The sequence below is a fragment of the Lepisma saccharinum genome, chromosome 6 (genome assembly GCF_977018435.1).
Source record: "Lepisma saccharinum chromosome 6, izLepSacc3.1, whole genome shotgun sequence".
Classification (NCBI taxonomy): Eukaryota; Metazoa; Arthropoda; class Insecta; order Zygentoma; family Lepismatidae; genus Lepisma; species Lepisma saccharinum.
This window is the reverse complement of record NC_139234.1, coordinates 17,233,975-17,253,258: the sequence shown is the minus strand read 5'-3', so window position 1 is coordinate 17,253,258 and position 19,284 is coordinate 17,233,975. Positions and strand designations below refer to the sequence as shown.

Sequence of the window (19,284 nt, the reverse complement as noted above, 5' to 3'; positions counted from 1 at the left end):
CGAGTCGGACATGAAAACTCCTCTGAAGTGTTTGATTTGTAACGGTCCGATCAGAGATTCAATGTCTCGGTTGGTGAGAGCTTCTGTTTCTTTTTTTTAAATTTTTTCATCACGCCCTTCCCTTTTTTCTTCTCCATGGCCAGGTTGTGACGTTTCTGTTCTTCCAATTCCGCCTTGTTCTTCTTCGAGTCGATGACGGTTTTCGCGATGGCGGCACTTCCGCCGGCCAAACTTCCAACGGCCCCCAATGCTGCCAGGATGGCCGGGATGCTGAATATGAAACCTCCGATCTTTTGCTGTTTCCGCGAACGCTGCAATCTTTTCAATTGAGGTGTGCTGAGCAGCAATTTCATTCCATGTCCTTTCGACAAGCAAGAACGTTTCTTCTCGCGTTGTTTCTTGGTGAGTAACCCATCGAGAGCACCTAGATTTTTTAGATTCGAATATGGTATCTGGTACACGACACCCTTGGGCTTCATGTTGATGCTCTATGTGTTATTTTCACGGTATGTTATTTATATATATATTCTGAGATTTTTTCTTGTGTAGTTTTTTACGGTATGTTATTTATATATTTTCAAGGCCTCGCAGTCGTTACACAAATTCTATTACGTGCTTTGTTTTCTTGCCAAGAAGTTCCTTTGTCCCCTTGTACACAATTCGAGTTTTGTTCTCGATTAAAATAGATAGCTTCTCGTCGGATAACATGTTAGCGTATCGATCTGGTAAAAATAGACTGTATTGTGCGTTGAGCAACAGGCGTACCTTGGGACCATACTGGGTAGAAACGATTGAACCGGAAGTTATCGTGTAAGGTTTGTCGACTTCCAATTCCTGAATTTTTACATACTCGACTGACAAATTTAGCATTTGTTTTAATGCTTGGAGATCACTCATTTTTTCAATCGTCATATCAAAAAAATTTCAAAGTGTTAGAGAGAAATTTAATATTTTTTCACGATGTGTGTTATTTATATATACCCAATATTATTTTTTTTCACGATGTGTGTTATTTATATATCAAGTTTTTTTGACACGTATATATATTATTATTTTTTAACAGAGGAAGAAAGTCCGTGCTTCGGAAAACGCGATGATGTGCGTAATGATATCTTCCGTCTCCTGCATAGACATGTACCAATCATCTGTGTACCGTCTTCTTCCCTGCCTTGCCTCGTGCAATTCATCGAACCTCTCGTTTAATTTCTCCCCTGCGGCCGAAAGCAGAATGTTGAGATCACCGCACCTCAGGCCGCTGATCTCCCGAAGACGGTCCTTGAGAACTATTTCGCATCCCATGTGAAATGCCGGCGTCGTTCTTGCTATGATCACAAGTTTATTAACATCTCCGTTAACTACTTTTTTGAATATTTTAGATAGTAGCTCGGGTGGCAAATCAGTTATGCAAGCCATGTTGTTTTTTTACGGTATGTTATTTATATACCCCACCCCAATTTTTGTTTCGTGTTCATGGCGATGGTGGTACCCAGTGCGGCGACCCGTTCACCCAGCGATGCGTCTCTGCTCACAAACCTTTCGAAAGCTGCGTGCTCTAACTTTCTGTCTGCTTCGTGACGTGCATCCAGATCCGTCTGCGTGGTGTTGTAGGCGATGTCGTGATCTTTGCATGCCGCGTCCAACGGATTCACACCCTTGTCTCCTCTCTCCAATCTTTTCTCGAGTTTGGTACCCGGTCCGCAGTACTGGTAGCCAGGTAGATGCATCTCGAAAGGTAACTTGTTGATGATGTCGTTCACGAGTCCCTTTCCTTCGGCCACGTTCCAAAATTTCGGAGGCAGCGTGTTGATGATTTTGATCAGGTAACCTATGCCCTTGTCGTCGTTCACGATGAAGTTGGAAAGTTTCGTGCTGATCATGTCCACGATGCCAACCTTCTCGTTGTAGAAATTACGATTGCCTGCATTCTCTTCGCCGGCTATCACCAACAATCGGTCCACGAGTTTCCTCACGTCGTCCACCCAAACGAATTCTTTGGGTAACGTGTTGTAGCGTTTGACGCCGCTGCCTGTTTTGACCTGGTTCCAAATCGGTTTGATGAGATTCCTGTACTTCTCGCCGCTGCTCGATTTCACCCTATTCTGTGAGGCGTCGTTGTTCTGGTACAAGGCATCCGTCATGATCAGAATTTCCTTGTAACTTTGGTAATCTTCGTCGGTGTAATCTTTCGGCTGCTTTTTGGCGACGAGTTCCCACAGTCCCACCGTACCCGGATACCTGTTCCAACTATCCTTGTCGCCTAAATTAACTTTAATGTCGTTGCCTTCGAAGGTCACCTTCGATTTCCCAATCTTCCACACCACACCGCCGCCTTCGCTGGTTTCCATGCTGGGATACAATCCGAACACTTCATCCTTGTCGAATTTCCCCGTGCTCAGGTAGTCTCGTGCCAAAGGTCCCAACTCGATTTTATCCGAAGACGACGACGTGCTGCCTATGGCTCGACGTCGTGCCGGTGCATCCTTCAGTTCGAACGGCGTCGAAGGAATGCTCGAAATAGGCGTGGGTACGGCGTAACTTTTAGCTGCAAGCGGTACGAGTTCATTAATCAAATTTTTATTTTGTTCCGTGACACTTTTAATTTCTTTACCTAGACTGCTGATGGCATCGATCACAGGTTGATCCTGACGTTTCTTCTCTTCGTAGAATCCGCGATTCTCGGATTTCCAACCTTTGAAGCGTTTCGCGAGGTAATCGCGAAGCTTGAGATTTTCGTCTTCGATTTTTCGTTTCGTCATGACGTTATTTATATACGTCGTTTCTCACAAAGTTGCAACGTTTAGAAAGTCGTTGATTTTGTTTCTGTATTTTCCGTCGTTGGGTTTCCTCGTCATGTCGATCGTCGCGAATCCGAAATCGTCACCGTTCCAGCAAGTGGAGCAGCAGCGTTCCGAAAATTGATTGTAGTTCATGTCTCCGCCTACGTAGTCATCGTACGCATGCTTGAGGTTGGTGTGATCTTGACGAAACAAACATATGAAATTAGCGTTGTCGCGTACTAACTGTTTTGGAATTTTGGAAAACGTTTGAGCTAGGTAAAAACAATCCATTCCTTTGTGACGACCTTGCGTGAAAAAGTTGTGAATTTCATTTTGATTTTCCAGGATGGCGTCGTCGAACACAACGACTGAATTTTCACGACAATCGTCGAGTGGTTTTATTTCCGAAGCGAACGTTGCAATGTCCAGACCATCGTACAGTTTCATCAGTTGCTGGTATTTGGATTGCTCCAAACTTTTCGAGAACACGTACAGGTGCCTGTTCTTCCAATTTAACCAATTCGGTGCGAGGAGAAAATTGTCCACGAGCAGTGTCGTTTTCCCACACCCCGAAGGACCTACGATCAGACAGCGGATGCTGTCGGGAAGCAACTCACCGTTCTTTTTCTTCGTTTGACTTTCCGGATCCGGTAGACGCTTCACCACGTTCCACGTACTCACAAGATCACTTCGTCCGCGTCGATCCAACTCTTTTCCGGAAGTCCCAGCCATTTGACAAACAGTTTGTCACCTTTTCTACGCAATACTTTCTCGATGAGGTACGTGTCGGGGTGTTTCGTTTTAGAGAGTTCCTCTTCGTAAAATCTTCCTTTCAAAATCTCGCCGCTACTATCTTTTATTATATACGTGTGTCGGTTTCCAGGTAGAACTCGAACCACCGTAAAGAGTTCCGTGCTCCAATTTTTTGTGAATCCCTTCTCGAAGGTGCGTTTGAATTTGCTGATCCTCACCTGGTCTCCAATTTTGTATTTAGCTTTTTTTGTCGTGGGTGTGTACTTTGGACAGTAAACGGTAGAAATTAAACGCTGCTCGTCGGACTTGGTAACGTCGGCTGGCTTCATGCCTATCGTTCTGTGTACCGTGTGATTATAGGTGTCGACGAGTTCCGGCAGGATGTCGACCCATTTGTAATTTCCCCGAAGCGTGAATCGTTTCCACATGTGTGTTTTCAAGGTTCGATTGAATCTTTCCACGATGCTGGCTTTGATGTGACTGAAGGTCGAATAATGTCGAATCTTGTGTTTTTGAATAAACTTTTGGAATACGGTGTTGTAAAATTCTTTACCGTTGTCCGTTTGCAGAAACCGTGGTCGTCTGCCACCGCTTTCGCGAAAAATTAATTTGAATGCTTCCGTGACGCATGTCCCCGTTTTCGCCTTCAAAGGTAGAGCCCATGCGAATTTCGAAAACGTGTCTATGACGGTGAGAAGGTGCTTGTTGCCCTTGTTCAATTTATGCACGTTTTTCAAATTGCCGCTGCTCATCTCCACGAGGTCACTTTGCCAGAGGTCGTCGATGCCCTTGGTTACCACAGCCAAACGTTCGTAGTTGCGGCGTGCAGGTTTATGCAATTCTTCGACGATGGCTTGCCTAGACATTTTTTTTAGAGATTACGTTTCAAGAGAAGCACAAGCGTGATGGGATTCAAAGAGGGTGGCACCTCGCTTGTGTTTTGAACGATCAGCTTATCGCCGGCACTCACGTCGAAAACGGTGAGATCTTCGTCTTCGTGTATTTCATATATGTTGCGCGTTTCGTTCCAACGTGCCAGAGGAATGTTTCCTGCTTTCTGGACACCACGATTCGATATCAAAGTCATGGTGGGAACGCTAGCTTTTCTACCGTGAGACCAGTACGAAAATTCGTTTATCTGAATCGTACCATCGAGGAGAAACTTGTAGTACGGATGATAAGGATGCAACATGTACAGTTTGTTACCTTCGACGAACGTGGAGATTCTCTGTTGATTGGGTACGCTGTTGATTTCGATGGCTTGCAGAGAATGCAGTTTAGCGAATTTAGTGTCGACGCCGAGCAGATTACTGTGAACTTGTCCGAGTTTATTTTCGATGGGCAGCAAATGCTCGATTATGGTATCCGTTACGGCAGAAAACGACGGTTTGATTTTCACTTCCACGTTCAACTGCTTGTAGTTTTCGTTGAGTTCTTGCAACTTGGCACCGAAAGAGGTCAGCGTCGATTCCTGCGTGGATTCCAGCACTCCGACTTGATCTCTGATGTTGACGACGATGTTCTGAAGGTTCTCGACTTGATTCAATTTCGAGCTCTTCTCGGTAAGATCGTTCACGATGCTTCGCATCTCTGTAAACTGCGTGTGAAGGTCGGCGACGCTCTGCGAAGTGGGCAGCGTCGACACCAGTGAACTAATTTCGTCTCGAATCTGTTCCACGTTCGCCGTTTCCGTTTCTAGTCGTTTTAGCATTCGAGATATGTTTCTTTTCAAAGCGTGCAATTCTTTGGAGGTGGGGAGATTGGCCACTTTACTCTCGAGATCGCTCAATGAACTTTTGATGTCGCTCGAATCGGATAGTGCCGTCACCGCCGTTTTCAATTTTTCCAAATCTTCGCTGGAAGGCACGCTCGTCCGTAACGATTCCAAGTCACCCTGTATGTTGTCGAGTACGTGATGAAAATGAGCGAGATTCGTTTCGACGTTCAAATTTTCTAAATATTCGATCTTCTGCTGAACCGTGCTCAACGTGTCTTGAATGCTCGTCAACGCTCTCGCTTCAGCGTGAATATTTTTAATTTCTTCGTTGATCAATTCCAAGGACGCCTGAAGCGTAGCGATGGTGGTTTGAATGTGTTCGAAATCTTGATAGGCCTCCAATTGAATTTTTATGTTCGCGACGCTTTTACCGATGACCTGCAGTTCGTCCGACGATGGTAGGTTCGTCATTGTATCTTCCAAAGTCTGCAACTTGGATTTAATTTCTTCCAACGTGCTGGTGAATTCTTCTTGTAATTTGGAAACGACGACATGCAAGCGTTCTGCGTCTATATCGTTCACCACGGTTTGAAGTTCAGAGAAATTCTTTTCTATTGCGGAAGTTCGTTCTTCGATTTCGAGTTTCAATTTTTCCAAATCTTCATTTTTCGATTGAAATTGCTGTAATTTGGCCAAATCATTTTGAAGCGAATCCACGCTCAACTGTATATTTTGAACGCTGTCGTAAGAAGGTACGTCGACATAATTTTTTATCAGCGTTTTCAGTTCGGAATCGATTTTCAGAATGGGGTCGAGACATTGCGTTTGGAGCGTAGCGATTTCCGACTCTAAACTTTTGTTTAAGGTTTCCTGCAAAGCGATCAAATCGGTCCTCAACTTCTTAACTCGAATGTCCAACATGAGAATCTCTTCTGCGTGGTCTACATGCTTGGTGTTGCCGAAAATGTCGTTAGGCATTTTTGGTTAACGGTTATTTATAATAGGATAGACGATTCGTAATTCTACGAAGAGAGGAATAAGTTTGTCGTAATCTCCGAGGAGTTCCACGTAAAGATAATCTCCTGCAGACACATCGTACGTAATGTTAGAAAGCATCTTGTCGTGCTTGATTCGAAAAATGTTCTTGCCGGTAGAAATTTTGATTTCGCCTGCATTTTCCGGATGCACGGTGATTTGAAGTTTCCCGTCGATCGGAATTTCGTAGAAATGTAAATTGTTATTAAAAACATAAAACATCTTGCCCACATCGTCATTCAGTTTCGTCCAAATGCTGTTGAGGTGAATGATCAACAGACCGTTAAGTTTAGGTAACACGGAAGGTAAGACTTCATGATCTGGTATGGTTTCCATAATGATCTGTTTTTTGAAACCGAACAAATTCATAGGCATGCTGGTTATTTAAGAATACGGTCAAAGTTTTTTGTAATGACAGTCAATGTTTTTTTGTAATAACTAACAACATGATTTTTTTTGTTTTGTTTTGTTTTTATGAATCTTCTGTTGAAGATGGGCATATGTTGCAGGTTTTGCTTTCTGCTAAGCGATAGTGTCCCCACGGCAATGTGTGAATACCACACTCGAGGACGCACCTCTTGTCGTCGTTGGGATCCAGCACAATTTTTCTAACTTTGTTTGTGGTCAACACATGGTCGACGCTCTGGATGCGCTGTTCTTCTCTTAGAACCGACGACCTGGTCTTGAGGCAATCCACGAAGTCCTCGAATGCGAGATGCTCCCGAACCACCTGTCTGCCGACACCCTTGGCCTTCTTGGTAACGCTGCCCTCGGCTTTGATGGCATAGGCCTTGGCGCGAAGACCTGCAAACTCGAGAATTACATCACCGTCCTTCTCGTCTTTGAGTTTGCCAGGCACTTTTTTGTTTCGGGGCAGGATGCCGTACTGGTTCGGCTGGGGATAGCCCGAGGTGTCGAAGAGGTTAACCAAAGCTGGTACCGTGATTATATCCCTGTATGCATCGGCTGAGTGGACGTGGTACACCAAGCTGTCCGTGTCCGTGTAGAGAAGTGAGATGTTGTGGTCGTAGTGTGGACGTAATATGTCGTAGTACGTCTCGAACATGTGGAGCTTGCTCAGATCCAGAACAGTGGCTCCAACGTAGATGGGCTTGTCGAGTTTCACCACACCTTGCTTCATGTGAATCAGAGCCAGCTGCTCATTATAAATGGTCCTCGATTTGAATAATGGGTTTGCTACGAGCCTGCGACATTGTGCTTTGTTTGATATTAGCCTCACATCTACACGATTCCGTACATTCTCCATGGTTTTCCCGAACACCGCATTGTTCATAAGCTTGAAGAAATCCTTATCAAGCTCGGACGTGGCTGCGGTGCGGTGTTTCGTGTTGACTTCAATATATGGACGCAACCACGGAGAATGCTCGAACTTGAGGATGTGGTGAACTGCGTGGACGGTAACCCCTCGCTGCATCAACCACCGGAGATTCTGGTAGTGTAGGACGTAATTCTTCTTGGACTCGAAATCCATGACGAGCTTCTTCTGGTTAGAATCCGGTGGACACTTGAACTCGGGTGCAGGGGGAAGATCACAGAACAAATCCTGCAGCTTCTCGGAGAACTCAAGGTCCACCTCGGCGAAGAACCCATGTTCCGAATCGTCGAAGCTTTCGATGTCGAAGTTGGAAGGGTCAGCCCACTCGAAGTTTTTAAAGGGGAGTGGCTGCATCATGGAGTGTCCGTAGAGGTTATTGACGTCCGTGTACATGATGTAGCTGGACGGTCGTGAGGGGTCGCAGCCGGTGGCCATGTGGTGATTGTTGGCGCGCGAGTGTCGCTGCGACACCTGGACCATTCCACCCCGCACGGCACGTTCCACAAACAGCATCATGTCCACGTCCGAAAGAAGCTCCAGCTCGATCTTCGTCACCAGAAACATGGCCGACCACGCCAGTCCGGGGAGACTGTAGAAGTAGGCGGGGTCCAGCTTGTAGATCTTCATGGCGGTCGCACGGAACGTCTGGAACACGTCGGCGAGGAGCGTCACATCAAGTCTGAGGTAGGCGTCGTGGTAGTCCCCGAGAGTTCGACAGCCCAGCTCGCGCCACATGGACTGGGCGTGGTGATATTCCTCGTCGGTGATGTTCGAGCCTCGCAGCTTGCTGTAGAAGTTTGCTCGAGGAGGTAGCGACGTCTCTGCGAACTTGGAAGGGTCTGTGATGTATTCGTAGGGATAGACCCCCTTACGCTTGAAGAGACCTGCGTCCAAGTTCGGAAAGTTTCCGGAGGTAATGAGCATTTGCTCGTCGCTAAGCTTCCCTGCGAGAGCATCGAGGCTGGCCGGGAGGAACCTCAGGGAGTCGAGGAAGCGAAGCTCGACGGTAGAGCGTGATCCTGGGATTCGCACCCACTTGCTCACACTGATGTAACGCTCCTCGTTCTGGGCGAGAACGTTGATTCCCTCGTTGTCGTACCCAAGATGCTTGATCAGGTGGTGGAAGTCGTATCCCGAGCCGTTGTGAAAAAACACAGGGATGAAGCGCGGGTCCCGGGCCATGAGGTTGCATCCGTTGCACCATGGACCAACATACCTACCGTTAAAGTGATCGTGGTGTTGAACTTTACGGTTGTTGGCGGTGTACTCCTTGACGCAGACAGGGCAAGCGATGGCCTCGTCGTGTCTACGCTGATCGTCGGGAGACAGTGGGAGCATAGACTTGGGGGCCAACAGTACCTTCCCTATCTCGTTGGCCTCGACAACCATCCTCTCGAGGAAGTGTTTGGCGGCGTCGGGACCACGGTACACGTAGGGCTCGGGGGCGATGTGCTGGTCACGTCGCACCACAACGTATGCGAAACTGGATGCCTCGTGGAGTTGGTAAGGGGTGGTGGAGGAAACTTCGGGATCGGGATCGCAAGTGGACAGGGGTTTGAGAAAGGCTTCGAAATCCGCGATGATAATTGCGGGGTGCTCCACCATAGCACCGTGCATGCGGAAACGCTCCACGGTGCCAGGTTTGGGCAAGACTGCCACACCAGGCTCGTTGTTACTACAGTAGAACTTGTGGCGAGCGAGCTTCTCTGCAGCGATGTTGGGACCTCTGATGTGCTGATAATCCTGCTGTTTTTGATTGTCAAAAGTTGACAGGCACCTGCGACAAACTTCTATGCTACCATCATGCTTGCTTTTTTGGCTCGACACCAACCGGGAGAGGGAACGGATGAGGGTGTAGTGGTGATGGGTCTCGGTCTTGATGAGCAGAAGGTGAATTTCTCGAGCATCATTGTTGTTTACGTCCCTCACCCGGATGGGGTACACCGCATTTTCGTCAGTGAGACCGTAAACGTTGATGGCCAACCGCGCACGAACCTCAAACTTTCGAATGTCCGAAAGCGCCACCGGGTAGTCGATCCCAGCCATCGCAACTTCCAGCTCTGACTCGTAGGGTAGGTAGTGGTTAACTCGGTGTGGATGGTTTTTCCAGTGGACAGGGTGTAATGCTGCAAGCACCGACCATACGAAGCACTTGTTATCTTTATTTTGGATGTTCAGGACGGCCTTTTTTTTCGCGATGGTAGGTGGTAAGCGGACGTAGCTGGAGGCGGAGAGAGGCACGAACTTACAAAGTTTGACGCACAGTTCGTGAGGCTCGCCACGCAGCGAACCCCCCGAGCCTTTAGCTTGATGTTCTTCTTGTTTTGCCACCAGCTCATCGGCAAACTGGTTGTAGATGACCTCGAGGTTGTCGATATCCGCCAGATGCAGCGTCTTCGCCTTGGTGTTGTGGCAGAAGCTGTAAATTTTGTTAGACGGGTTCTTGTATTGGCAACGTAGCGATGCGTAGAATTTGGTGGAGTGCGTAGCCAGTGCATCGCCGAGGATGGAAATGATTTTGGCTTGCACGTTCTCCAAAAAGCTACGCACGTCGCATGAGCCCTCCGAAGTGAGGACAAAGTCCTCTAACAACCGCTCGAAAGCAGAGTGGTTCGCTTTCGCTACAGGTTTGACGCGTTTGGCGGGTGGTGGCGAGTCGGCTTCGGCTTTCCTCTTGGTCGAGCTGGTCGACGGTTGAGCACCAGATGTATTTTTGCTTAGACAAATAAGCTTATGCTTCTTGGCATACACAATTGTGATGTGTTTATTGCATCCGGAACATAGTTCAGTGGCAGCCAAATGCTTGCCTGGCACGCAGGTACGACAATGTCTTGCAAAATGTTTGCTTGATATAGTTCTCTTGCACACAGGGCAACTTTTCATGGAGCGCATTTTTTTGGGGGGGTATGTTTATTTATATGTGATCTGTTGGTGGTAGAGTGTTTACAAAAAAATGCCTTACGAGAAAAATTTTGTAGGCTAATTCTAATTAGTGTTAGTTTGAGGGGTTTATTTATATATGGGTGGCGTTGTTTTCCTCAAATATGTGCTTTAATAAACCCTGTAAAAAATTTAAAACGTTGAAATTATCCAAAACGGACGCAGCGTACTACCAGGCCGGGGGATTCGAAGCCGGGACCAAAATATCGACGAAAAGTCACACGGTGCTCTTTCCCATGCGTCTGCTGCCTGGTTTCTTCTCGGACTACAAGGAGATCATGTGGAAGGGAGGACTGCGCGTTACGTTTCGAAGAGCGGCCAACGACAACGACGCACTGATGCGATACTCTACTTTGGGTCTGGACGCCACCACGCCGATAGCCAACACTTTACCCGAAGCAGCCAAGTGCGTCATCCGGAGCATGGAATTGAGAATGCCGGTGGTGGAATACGAAACGAACTACGCCCTCAAGTACAAAGCGGAGATCTTGAAAAGTCCGCAGGTGCCGATTCACTTTCACGGTTACCAGTGCGTGCAGAAAATAGCGTCGGGAAGTCACATGGAATTCGACGTGACGACGCAGTTCAACAACATACAGTTCGACATGCCAGATTTCGTCGTAGTGCTCTTTCAGACCGGGCGCAATAACAACCAGGAAAAAGATTCCAGCAAGTTCGACGACTGCAAGATCAAGAACGTTTATCTGAAGAATGGACGCAACGAAGTGTTCCCGCGCGAGAATTACAACCTCGACGTGGCCAAAGACGATTACCTCAAACTTTACGAAGCTTACACGGCTTACAAACGCGTGACCGAGGGAAGTGTGGACATGTACTACACCCCCAGCGAATTCAAAATCCGCAGGCCGATGTTCGTCATCAACACATCTAAGAGGAAGAAGGTAGTGGTCAACGATCGAACCAACATCAAGGTCGTCTGCGAGTTCCACGATGCCTTGCCCGAGGATACCCTATGCAGTGTCATCCTGATTGCAGAGAAGTCCTTCGCCTACGACGTGAAGAACGAGAGGGTCACAGAGCAGTTTTAAAAAATAATTGCCACATACTAAAAAAAATCAACAAAATTATATAAAATACAATGTAAGTTAGTTCGGTGCGCAAATAAAAAAAATAATAATTCACGAAACTCTCTACAGATTCATTGTTGGCGGCTTTGATGGCCCCACGACCATTATATAGAACTTTTTTGGTGTTGGGCACCCACGCACCCTGGGCGAGGTTATGGGGGCCAGGCCTCCTAAAAACAACAATTATTATTATTTTGTCTGTTTGCTTGCGTCACAATACACGCGCACGCGTGTGTGTGTGTGTGTGTGGCACATCGTTCCCCCCGAGAGAGGTTTACAAAGGTCACGATATACGGAGTTGGAAAATTACGATATGGCGCATTCGCTTATTACTGTTGCCAGCCATAAATCTCTCTCTCTCTTCATCTTACACCAACGTTGGCATCTCTATTTTTTTTAGTTGGTGATTTTTTTTCGAGTGAGGAGTTGGCAACGCTGATTTTTACTTGAGGGTGGTCAACCGGGTTGATTGCACAAGCAAAATTGCCACCTCCTTGCTTTAAGTTAGGTTAGACCAAAAAAAAAACTTGGTGATTTATTTTCGAGTGAGGAGTTGGCAACGCTGATTTTTACTTGAGGGTGGTCAACCGGGTTGATTGCACAAGCAAAATTGCCACCTCCTTGCTTTAGGTTAGGTTAGACCAAAAAAAAACCTTGGTGATTTATTTTCGAGTGAGGAGTTGGCAACGCTGATTTTTACTTGAGGGTGGTCAACCGGGTTGATTGCACAAGCAAAGTTGCCACCTCCTTGCTTTAGGTTAGGTTAGACCAAAAAAAAACCTTGGTGATTTATTTTCGAGTGAAAAGTTGGCAACGCTGATTTTTACTTGAGGGTGGTCAACCGGGTTGATTGCACAAGCAAAGTTGCCACCTCCTTGCTTTAGGTTAGGTTAGACCAAAAAAAAACCTTGATTTTTTTTCGAGTGAGGAGTTGGCAACGCTGATTTTTACTTGAGGGCGGTCAACCGGGTTGATTGCACAAGCAAAGTTGCCACCTCCTTGCTTTAGGTTAGGTTAGAGCAAAAAAAGCTGTGGGTAAGCTGTCGGTTGTTTAACTCTTCCCTATCTCTTTTTTTTTCTTGTAAAAGGCTATGGCAAAAGTACCAGTGGGTTGGCAACCTTGCTTTATGCACTGTAACGCAAGCCTCAAGCAAGGTTGTCAGCTCCTTGCTTTAGGCTAGGTTAGACCAAAAAAAAAACCTTGGTGATTTTTTCGAGTGAGGAGTTGGCAACACTGCGAGAAAATACCTCAAGCAAGATTGCCAGCTCCTTGCTTTAGGCTAGGTTAGACCCCAAAAAAACCTTGGTGATTTTTTCGAGTAAGGAGCTGGCAACACTGCCAGAAAATGGGGCTCATGCCTTACGAGAAAAATCCATTAAGGCGAGCCCCATTTTCGGGCGTTGAACTGTCTTTTTCTATCTACTATCAATCAAATCCAGTATAAGGCTTAAGACAGTTTCTTGTGTCAAGTTGTGTTTGAGCTTCCAGGATGGTAATGTTCAGAGCAGCAGATAAAGCTTAGTCCTAACAAAGATTTCAGTTTGACATGGATATATTACAAGGACTAGTTTTCCACAGCCTCTCATATAGTATATGTAAATGTACCTGTTCTCTGAAATCCTCCAGCGTAGGTGGGGTCTCAGGAGGGAAGGCATTGATGTCAAATGTGTCTGCAGTCATCTGGCGACCATAGATCAGGAAGTTCTTCAGGAACTCTTTGCGATCGTCCAACCATAATGATGAGTACTCTTGGAACCTGGTAATGTATTCTGTAGCCTGAAATGGATAAGAATAAAGAAAAAATACAGTCATCAAAAAAGAATGCCTGAATCATAAAAATGTATTACTTGAAAACTGTACATACCAAATAGATTCAACTAGCGCTGAGCCGATACTGATGCCAGTGTGCCTGTATTGGTTAATACCAGCAGTATAGATAATGGAAAGTATCAGTTCCACCAACACTGACTGATATTTTTCCCGAGTCTGCAAAAATCTAACATGTTCATGGAGACTAATTATCCTGTCAATTATGCAAAATTTGTCATTTTATTAAATTCTGCAACACTGTGTGAAAAAAGTGAATGCAACCCAATTTCACGCTTCCAGAGATTTTTACATTTTCTCACATCACACATTCAATATTTATAATCCCTATAGAGCTAAACTTTATAATAGGGATGGACCAATATGAAGTTTTGGGCAATACCAATATTCTACCTACCCAACATAAAATTCCAAATGGTCCTTGAAGAACCTGAATGGCTCATTGACCTCGTTAATAAATATATGTTACAAGATGACTGCAATGCAAAAGCAACTACATATTTAGACATTTACTTTAAAATATTAGGGAATGGGGATTATATGTTTATATCAATAAAAAGTATTAAAAAATGGCACAACATTGAACTAAATTATAATATAGAGCAATATATTGGTAGAGCAATGATACAGTATGCCAGAAAGCCACTTTCTAGTCCTGGGCAAGTCTGCAAATTTTCACTAAAATTTCTACAGAAAATATCATTAACACAGTAATGAAAGAACTGTTCATTATTCAAGGGGTTCCTATTTGTTTAGAGTGTAAAAAAAATATATATATATTTTTTTTTTGAGCAATAAAAAATTAGAACAATACATATATTTTGCAAAATAATCAGCATACAGAAATCGCAGGGTTTTTTTTTTATAGTGTCGAAAACACCAGCAGGTTATTTAATTTATTCTATTTTCCTTTCATATTAATGGTATTGTTCTAATCATTAATTTTTCTTTAGATTTATTCTGTGCAAAATTTAGAACCATGGTACTTACATACTGAACACTGTTTTACTTTTATGCTGATGAACTTTATGGTGCAACAGCACTTGTAGAACCAAGGCCTGCTGAGTAGCTTGTCAACACATAAAGTCCCATTACCACTGCCTTCGGGATTTTGAGACTGGAGACTGAAGTTATCTCCCTAAGTGTTCTCAGAAGGCTTCATTAACAGTGAACTGTAGAAGCTCTCACCAGGATCAAATCCAAGACTGCTCGCATTAAAGATGAGGAACGCTAACTGCCTGGCTATGAGGGAGCTCTTTCGATTATGTAGAGCCAGCTATTCATTTTTGCTAGGGGGAGTCCTAAAGCTGGTATTGCTGCAACTGGACAAATTTCAGCACAGATTTGTTAATTGAGCCCATGACCTTTGTGTTGACTATGCTTGTGTCTCTAACAAACTTGACATTCAGTGTATACATTTGGAACTTGTTTAGTATACCTACCTGCACTGTTTCTAATTTCACCCTTTCCAATACAAAAGACCGCCTTTCTTCAATCCCAGCAAATTCATCCATGTCTTTCTGTAATGAGAAAAAGATAGGCATTACATGTCTACAACTTATTGAAACTTATAAATAGAGGCATGCATATTTCGATTTTGATAGAAACACAAAATGTGAAATAACGCATTCATTTTTCATGTTTCTTAAAGGTGAGAAGTTCCTTATTCTACCATATTTTATCACAAAATGATGTGAAATGAACTGCAAAATGTGAACTCTTAAACATGAAAAATTACAGTTTATTTACCGATGTGACACTTTCTAAAGTCTCAGTTATCTATGAGCTATGCAAATCATGCAAAATCGATTAATTCTGCTGTAAATATTTGAGAATCGAAAGTGAACTCCTTTACATAGGAATAAACATAATACTCTTGACAATAGATAAATGTGCTATTAGAAGGGAAATGATTATTTTGTGTAATTAAGTATAGTTTTTGAATCAAAGTTAAGCTTATATTAGATTTTTAACATCGAAATGGCATTTTATATGATGCTTTTGACCCCAAAATGAGTCCAGTTTTTGTACCGAAATCTTGGTCCTTTATTCACCATAAATATGTGGCTCTACTTGTAACTTATTCAAGTCTTAAAATTCATGTTCTGTATGATAAATAATTCACTTTCAACTGTCTATTGTGTGGTAGACTAAATATGGTGTGAATCTTGTGTAAAATAAATGATATTGTAAGTTCGATCACCACCATTGGCAAAAACAAATTTGTTTACCTGAAAAATAGGGATAGTAAGACAATAGACTCAACACTATAATTGTTAGCATTTAAGCTTTTCAAAGAGTCATACCTTATAGTGTGGCAGGTCCTTGTGCTCAGCCACTCTTGGAATAAGTGTTGCCATTCTGTAAATGTCCTCCACAAGAGCCTCCATGAGCACATAGAGGCCATTGCTACTCTCAATGTCCATGGAGGGGATGAACACCATGGCATTGTCCAAAAGCTCCAGATGAGTCTCAAACAGAGGTGATGGGGTGCCAGCATCCATGTTATCAGCTATGTAGTTCAAGCTATAAGTATGTAACAATGAATTACTTATTGAACAAAGCAACAAAAAAGTTCTAGACACTGCTTTAGTGAGACATGTATTATACTAATCCTAGTAATTCTATTAGGGATGAACTGATATGAAATTTTGGTCAAGACTGATATTGAAGTGATATAAAATTTACCGACACCAATAATCAATATTCTTGAATCCAATATTAAATTCCAAATGTTCCTTCAAGAACCTGATTGGTTCATTGACCTCCTGAATGAAGGTTTGTTGCTAGATGACTGCAATGCAAAAGAAGCTGCAAATATAAACATAGCTTCTACTATGGCATGTAGAGTATATAAATATACATAAAAATTACAACAAAATGGCAGAATAACGGATTGGTAAAATTTTTGTAATTTTATCAATACACCGATTAATTGATAATCCCATCCTGAAATTCTATTACATTCAAATCAGTATATTGCTGATTATATTACTACGGGTGGGAAAAGTTCACAAAAAGTGTAAGAAATAGGAAATGTTTTAAGATTCAGACAGCATGAAAATCACCATTTCTCCTGAAGAGCATGTTATTTTTTTTCTTATTTTTTTTTTTGTCATTGTAATTTCCAAGAAATTTCTGACAAAACCAACCATGAAAATTTAAGCACTCCTAATACATGACAATTCAACATTTTCAGACTGTTTGGGATCCCAAAAATTTAAAAATTATTTTCCAATGTTGGAATTGGGACAGAAATTTCATTTCCTGATCCCTTCATTGACATTTCAAGATCCTACAGACCCCTGATTTTTTCTACATATTAAGAGCAGCAGCGGCTTTTGCCTATTCACACGTGCACACCCAAATAAATCTGCAATGCAATTATTTTTTTTAATATTTATTCACTAGACACTATCTCCTTCAAAACATCAAACGTTCCGAAGCCCAATCGCCCCATCGGGTTTGCATCATTACCAGCACCTGCCACTGAGATACGTTCGCTTGGAACACAAGTTGCCCTGTGCTCGTTTGCCGCACGCAAGAAAAAAGAAGAGATTCACTCTTCTAGATCATGGTATTATGGGCTTCACGCACACTGCTAGCGTTGTGTTCACGATACAGCAGTGTTGCAATCCCATGCCATTTGAGATTGTGTAGCAGATTAGAGGCAACCCACACATCATCGTAAATCAAGGGATGGATTTTTTTTTTTAAAAGGGAATTTCTATGGTATCTTCGCCCACACTGTTCTAAGCATGAAAAGGGCAAAAAAGAAGGGAAGATGGAATAGGAGGGGGGGGGGGGTGAGAGAACTGAAAGTGAAACGCGTGCATTAAACAATGTCTTGCATTGTATTTGCTTAGTGCAGCTTGGTCAAAATAAACTGCGCTTGTGGTGCTGTAGTCAAATTATCATATCAACCCGTGCAGTCAGCTGTGCCTGCTCGTGCGTTACAAACTTGTTGCACTGTCAAAAGCTCATTCCTGTTTCAGTGGAAAGTTTTTGCTTTCATAATGAAAGGAAAAACTGTACATAATGAAAGCAGAGACATAATATTTAACGTTGTTGAATTTTTGGAGGGAAGTTAGCTACAAAGCATGCAGCGACTGCAGTAATAATACAGATACTGTGGAAGAGAAAGGAAAAGTTCGAAGTACGAAGAGAGCAGTGTGGAGTGGACTGAGTGAGTACTGTTATTTTCCTTAATATTTATTATTCTCTTGATTGCGCTTGCTTCTGTCGGTCATTAGAAGTAAACAATTGCTAGATAGATTACAACTGATTTTCTGCATGTGGTCGTTGGATCTGCTACTTTGTTTGCAGGAGTGGCTCAAGATAAAAGTTTCACCAGGGCGAGGTGGAATAATGGCACCCCCCACTTCCCACCTTCCTCCAATATAAATCATAACCATGTTACATATTTACGGTTTTAATGACGAAAATAATAGCCTTATTTCAAAAATACTTTAATACTGTTCAAGAACACGTTTCTTGTAGGTATATGTTTATTTAATACCTACAGATTGGTATTTCTATGTTTATAGTGATTTTGTCAGGTTATCGAATATTGAATTATCTATACCCAATAACATTGCTCTTCTCGTGATCGATGAAAAATTGACCGAAGTATTTCCAATTTATATATATTAATATTTTTGATATTTTTCATGAAATAAAACACTCCCATAGCCTCATTTTCAGTAAAAGGTGGTCATAACTTGGGTTGCCAATACATTTAGCATCATAATGTACGCAAAAACGGGTGCGAGTATTTGAGAGGGGTTAAATAACACTTCTTCTGGACACGAGTCTGGTGCTTATCCATAAAGTCAGACCACGAGCCGCCACTGATTAAGAGTAGCTTTTCCTCTCATAAAAATTACAGTTTACTGATTGATTGATTTGCTATATTTTACTTCGCTTTTTGTGACACTTTGGCTAATTTGCGAAGATGGGGATGAGTGATGATATGATGAAATTGATGAATGGAAACTCACAGCAATTAATCTTTCCATCCAACTACTTGGATATAACCACTGAAGTAAAAGGAAAAGGACTTGAAACCGGGGTGTACCATAAAAAGTTAGCAGGGAGAAAGTATATCCACAAGGAATCTGCACATGAAAGGAGAACCAAAGACAACATTTGGGAAATATTTGTATTGAGAGCAATGAGATCATGCAACAACAAAGCAAGCTATGACAGAGAAATGAAGTGGATAATAGATGCAGCACAGGAAAATGGAAACAAAGCAGGGAATACAATCCACATCATAAGAAGAACAGAGAAGAAAATGAAAAAAGAGAGAAACAATAAGGAAAAAGAAGAAGAAAATAAGGATGCACAGGAAGAGAAGAAGTATGTGAGTGTGCCATTCAGAAGAAAGATTGAGAAAAAGATAAGAAACATCTATGCAAAGTATGGACTAAGAGAAGCTTTCAAGCCACCAAAGAACATCGAGAAATGGTTTAATGAATACAAAGGAGAGAAGGAGAGTGATGAATTGGCACGGCAGGGGTATATGAAGTAGAATGTGGTGGATGTACAAGCAAGTACATAGGAGAGACAGGGAAGCATCAACAAGAGAATTAAAGAACATAGGAGAAACATTAAAGAGGAAGATCCAAAAACAGCATTGAGTGAGCATATGTTGACAAATGGGCACAGGATTAAGAAAGTAAAAATGAAGAAGAGGGTAAATGAAATAGAGGAAAGTGGCCAAGACAAAGCACATATGCATAAACAGGGGAGAGAAAATGAACAAAAACGAAGGGGAAATTGGTATCGTATAAAGTCTAAGAGCGGGG

At 43.1% G+C, this 19,284-nt stretch overlaps 1 protein-coding gene across 1 annotated transcript in view; it reads right to left on the bottom strand.

Moving 5' to 3' along the window:
* LOC145988599 (dynein beta chain, ciliary-like) overlaps positions 1–19,284 on the bottom strand; it is a 292,854-nt gene that overhangs the window by 211,373 nt on the left and 62,197 nt on the right. Inside the window, exons 17-19 of the mRNA XM_083123590.1 lie at positions 15,781–16,000; positions 14,917–14,994; positions 13,253–13,423 (exon numbers count right to left, since the gene is read on the bottom strand). Of these exons, the coding sequence (XP_082979716.1) occupies positions 13,253–13,423; positions 14,917–14,994; positions 15,781–16,000 (469 nt within the window). The remainder of the gene's footprint in view (positions 1–13,252; positions 13,424–14,916; positions 14,995–15,780; positions 16,001–19,284) is intronic.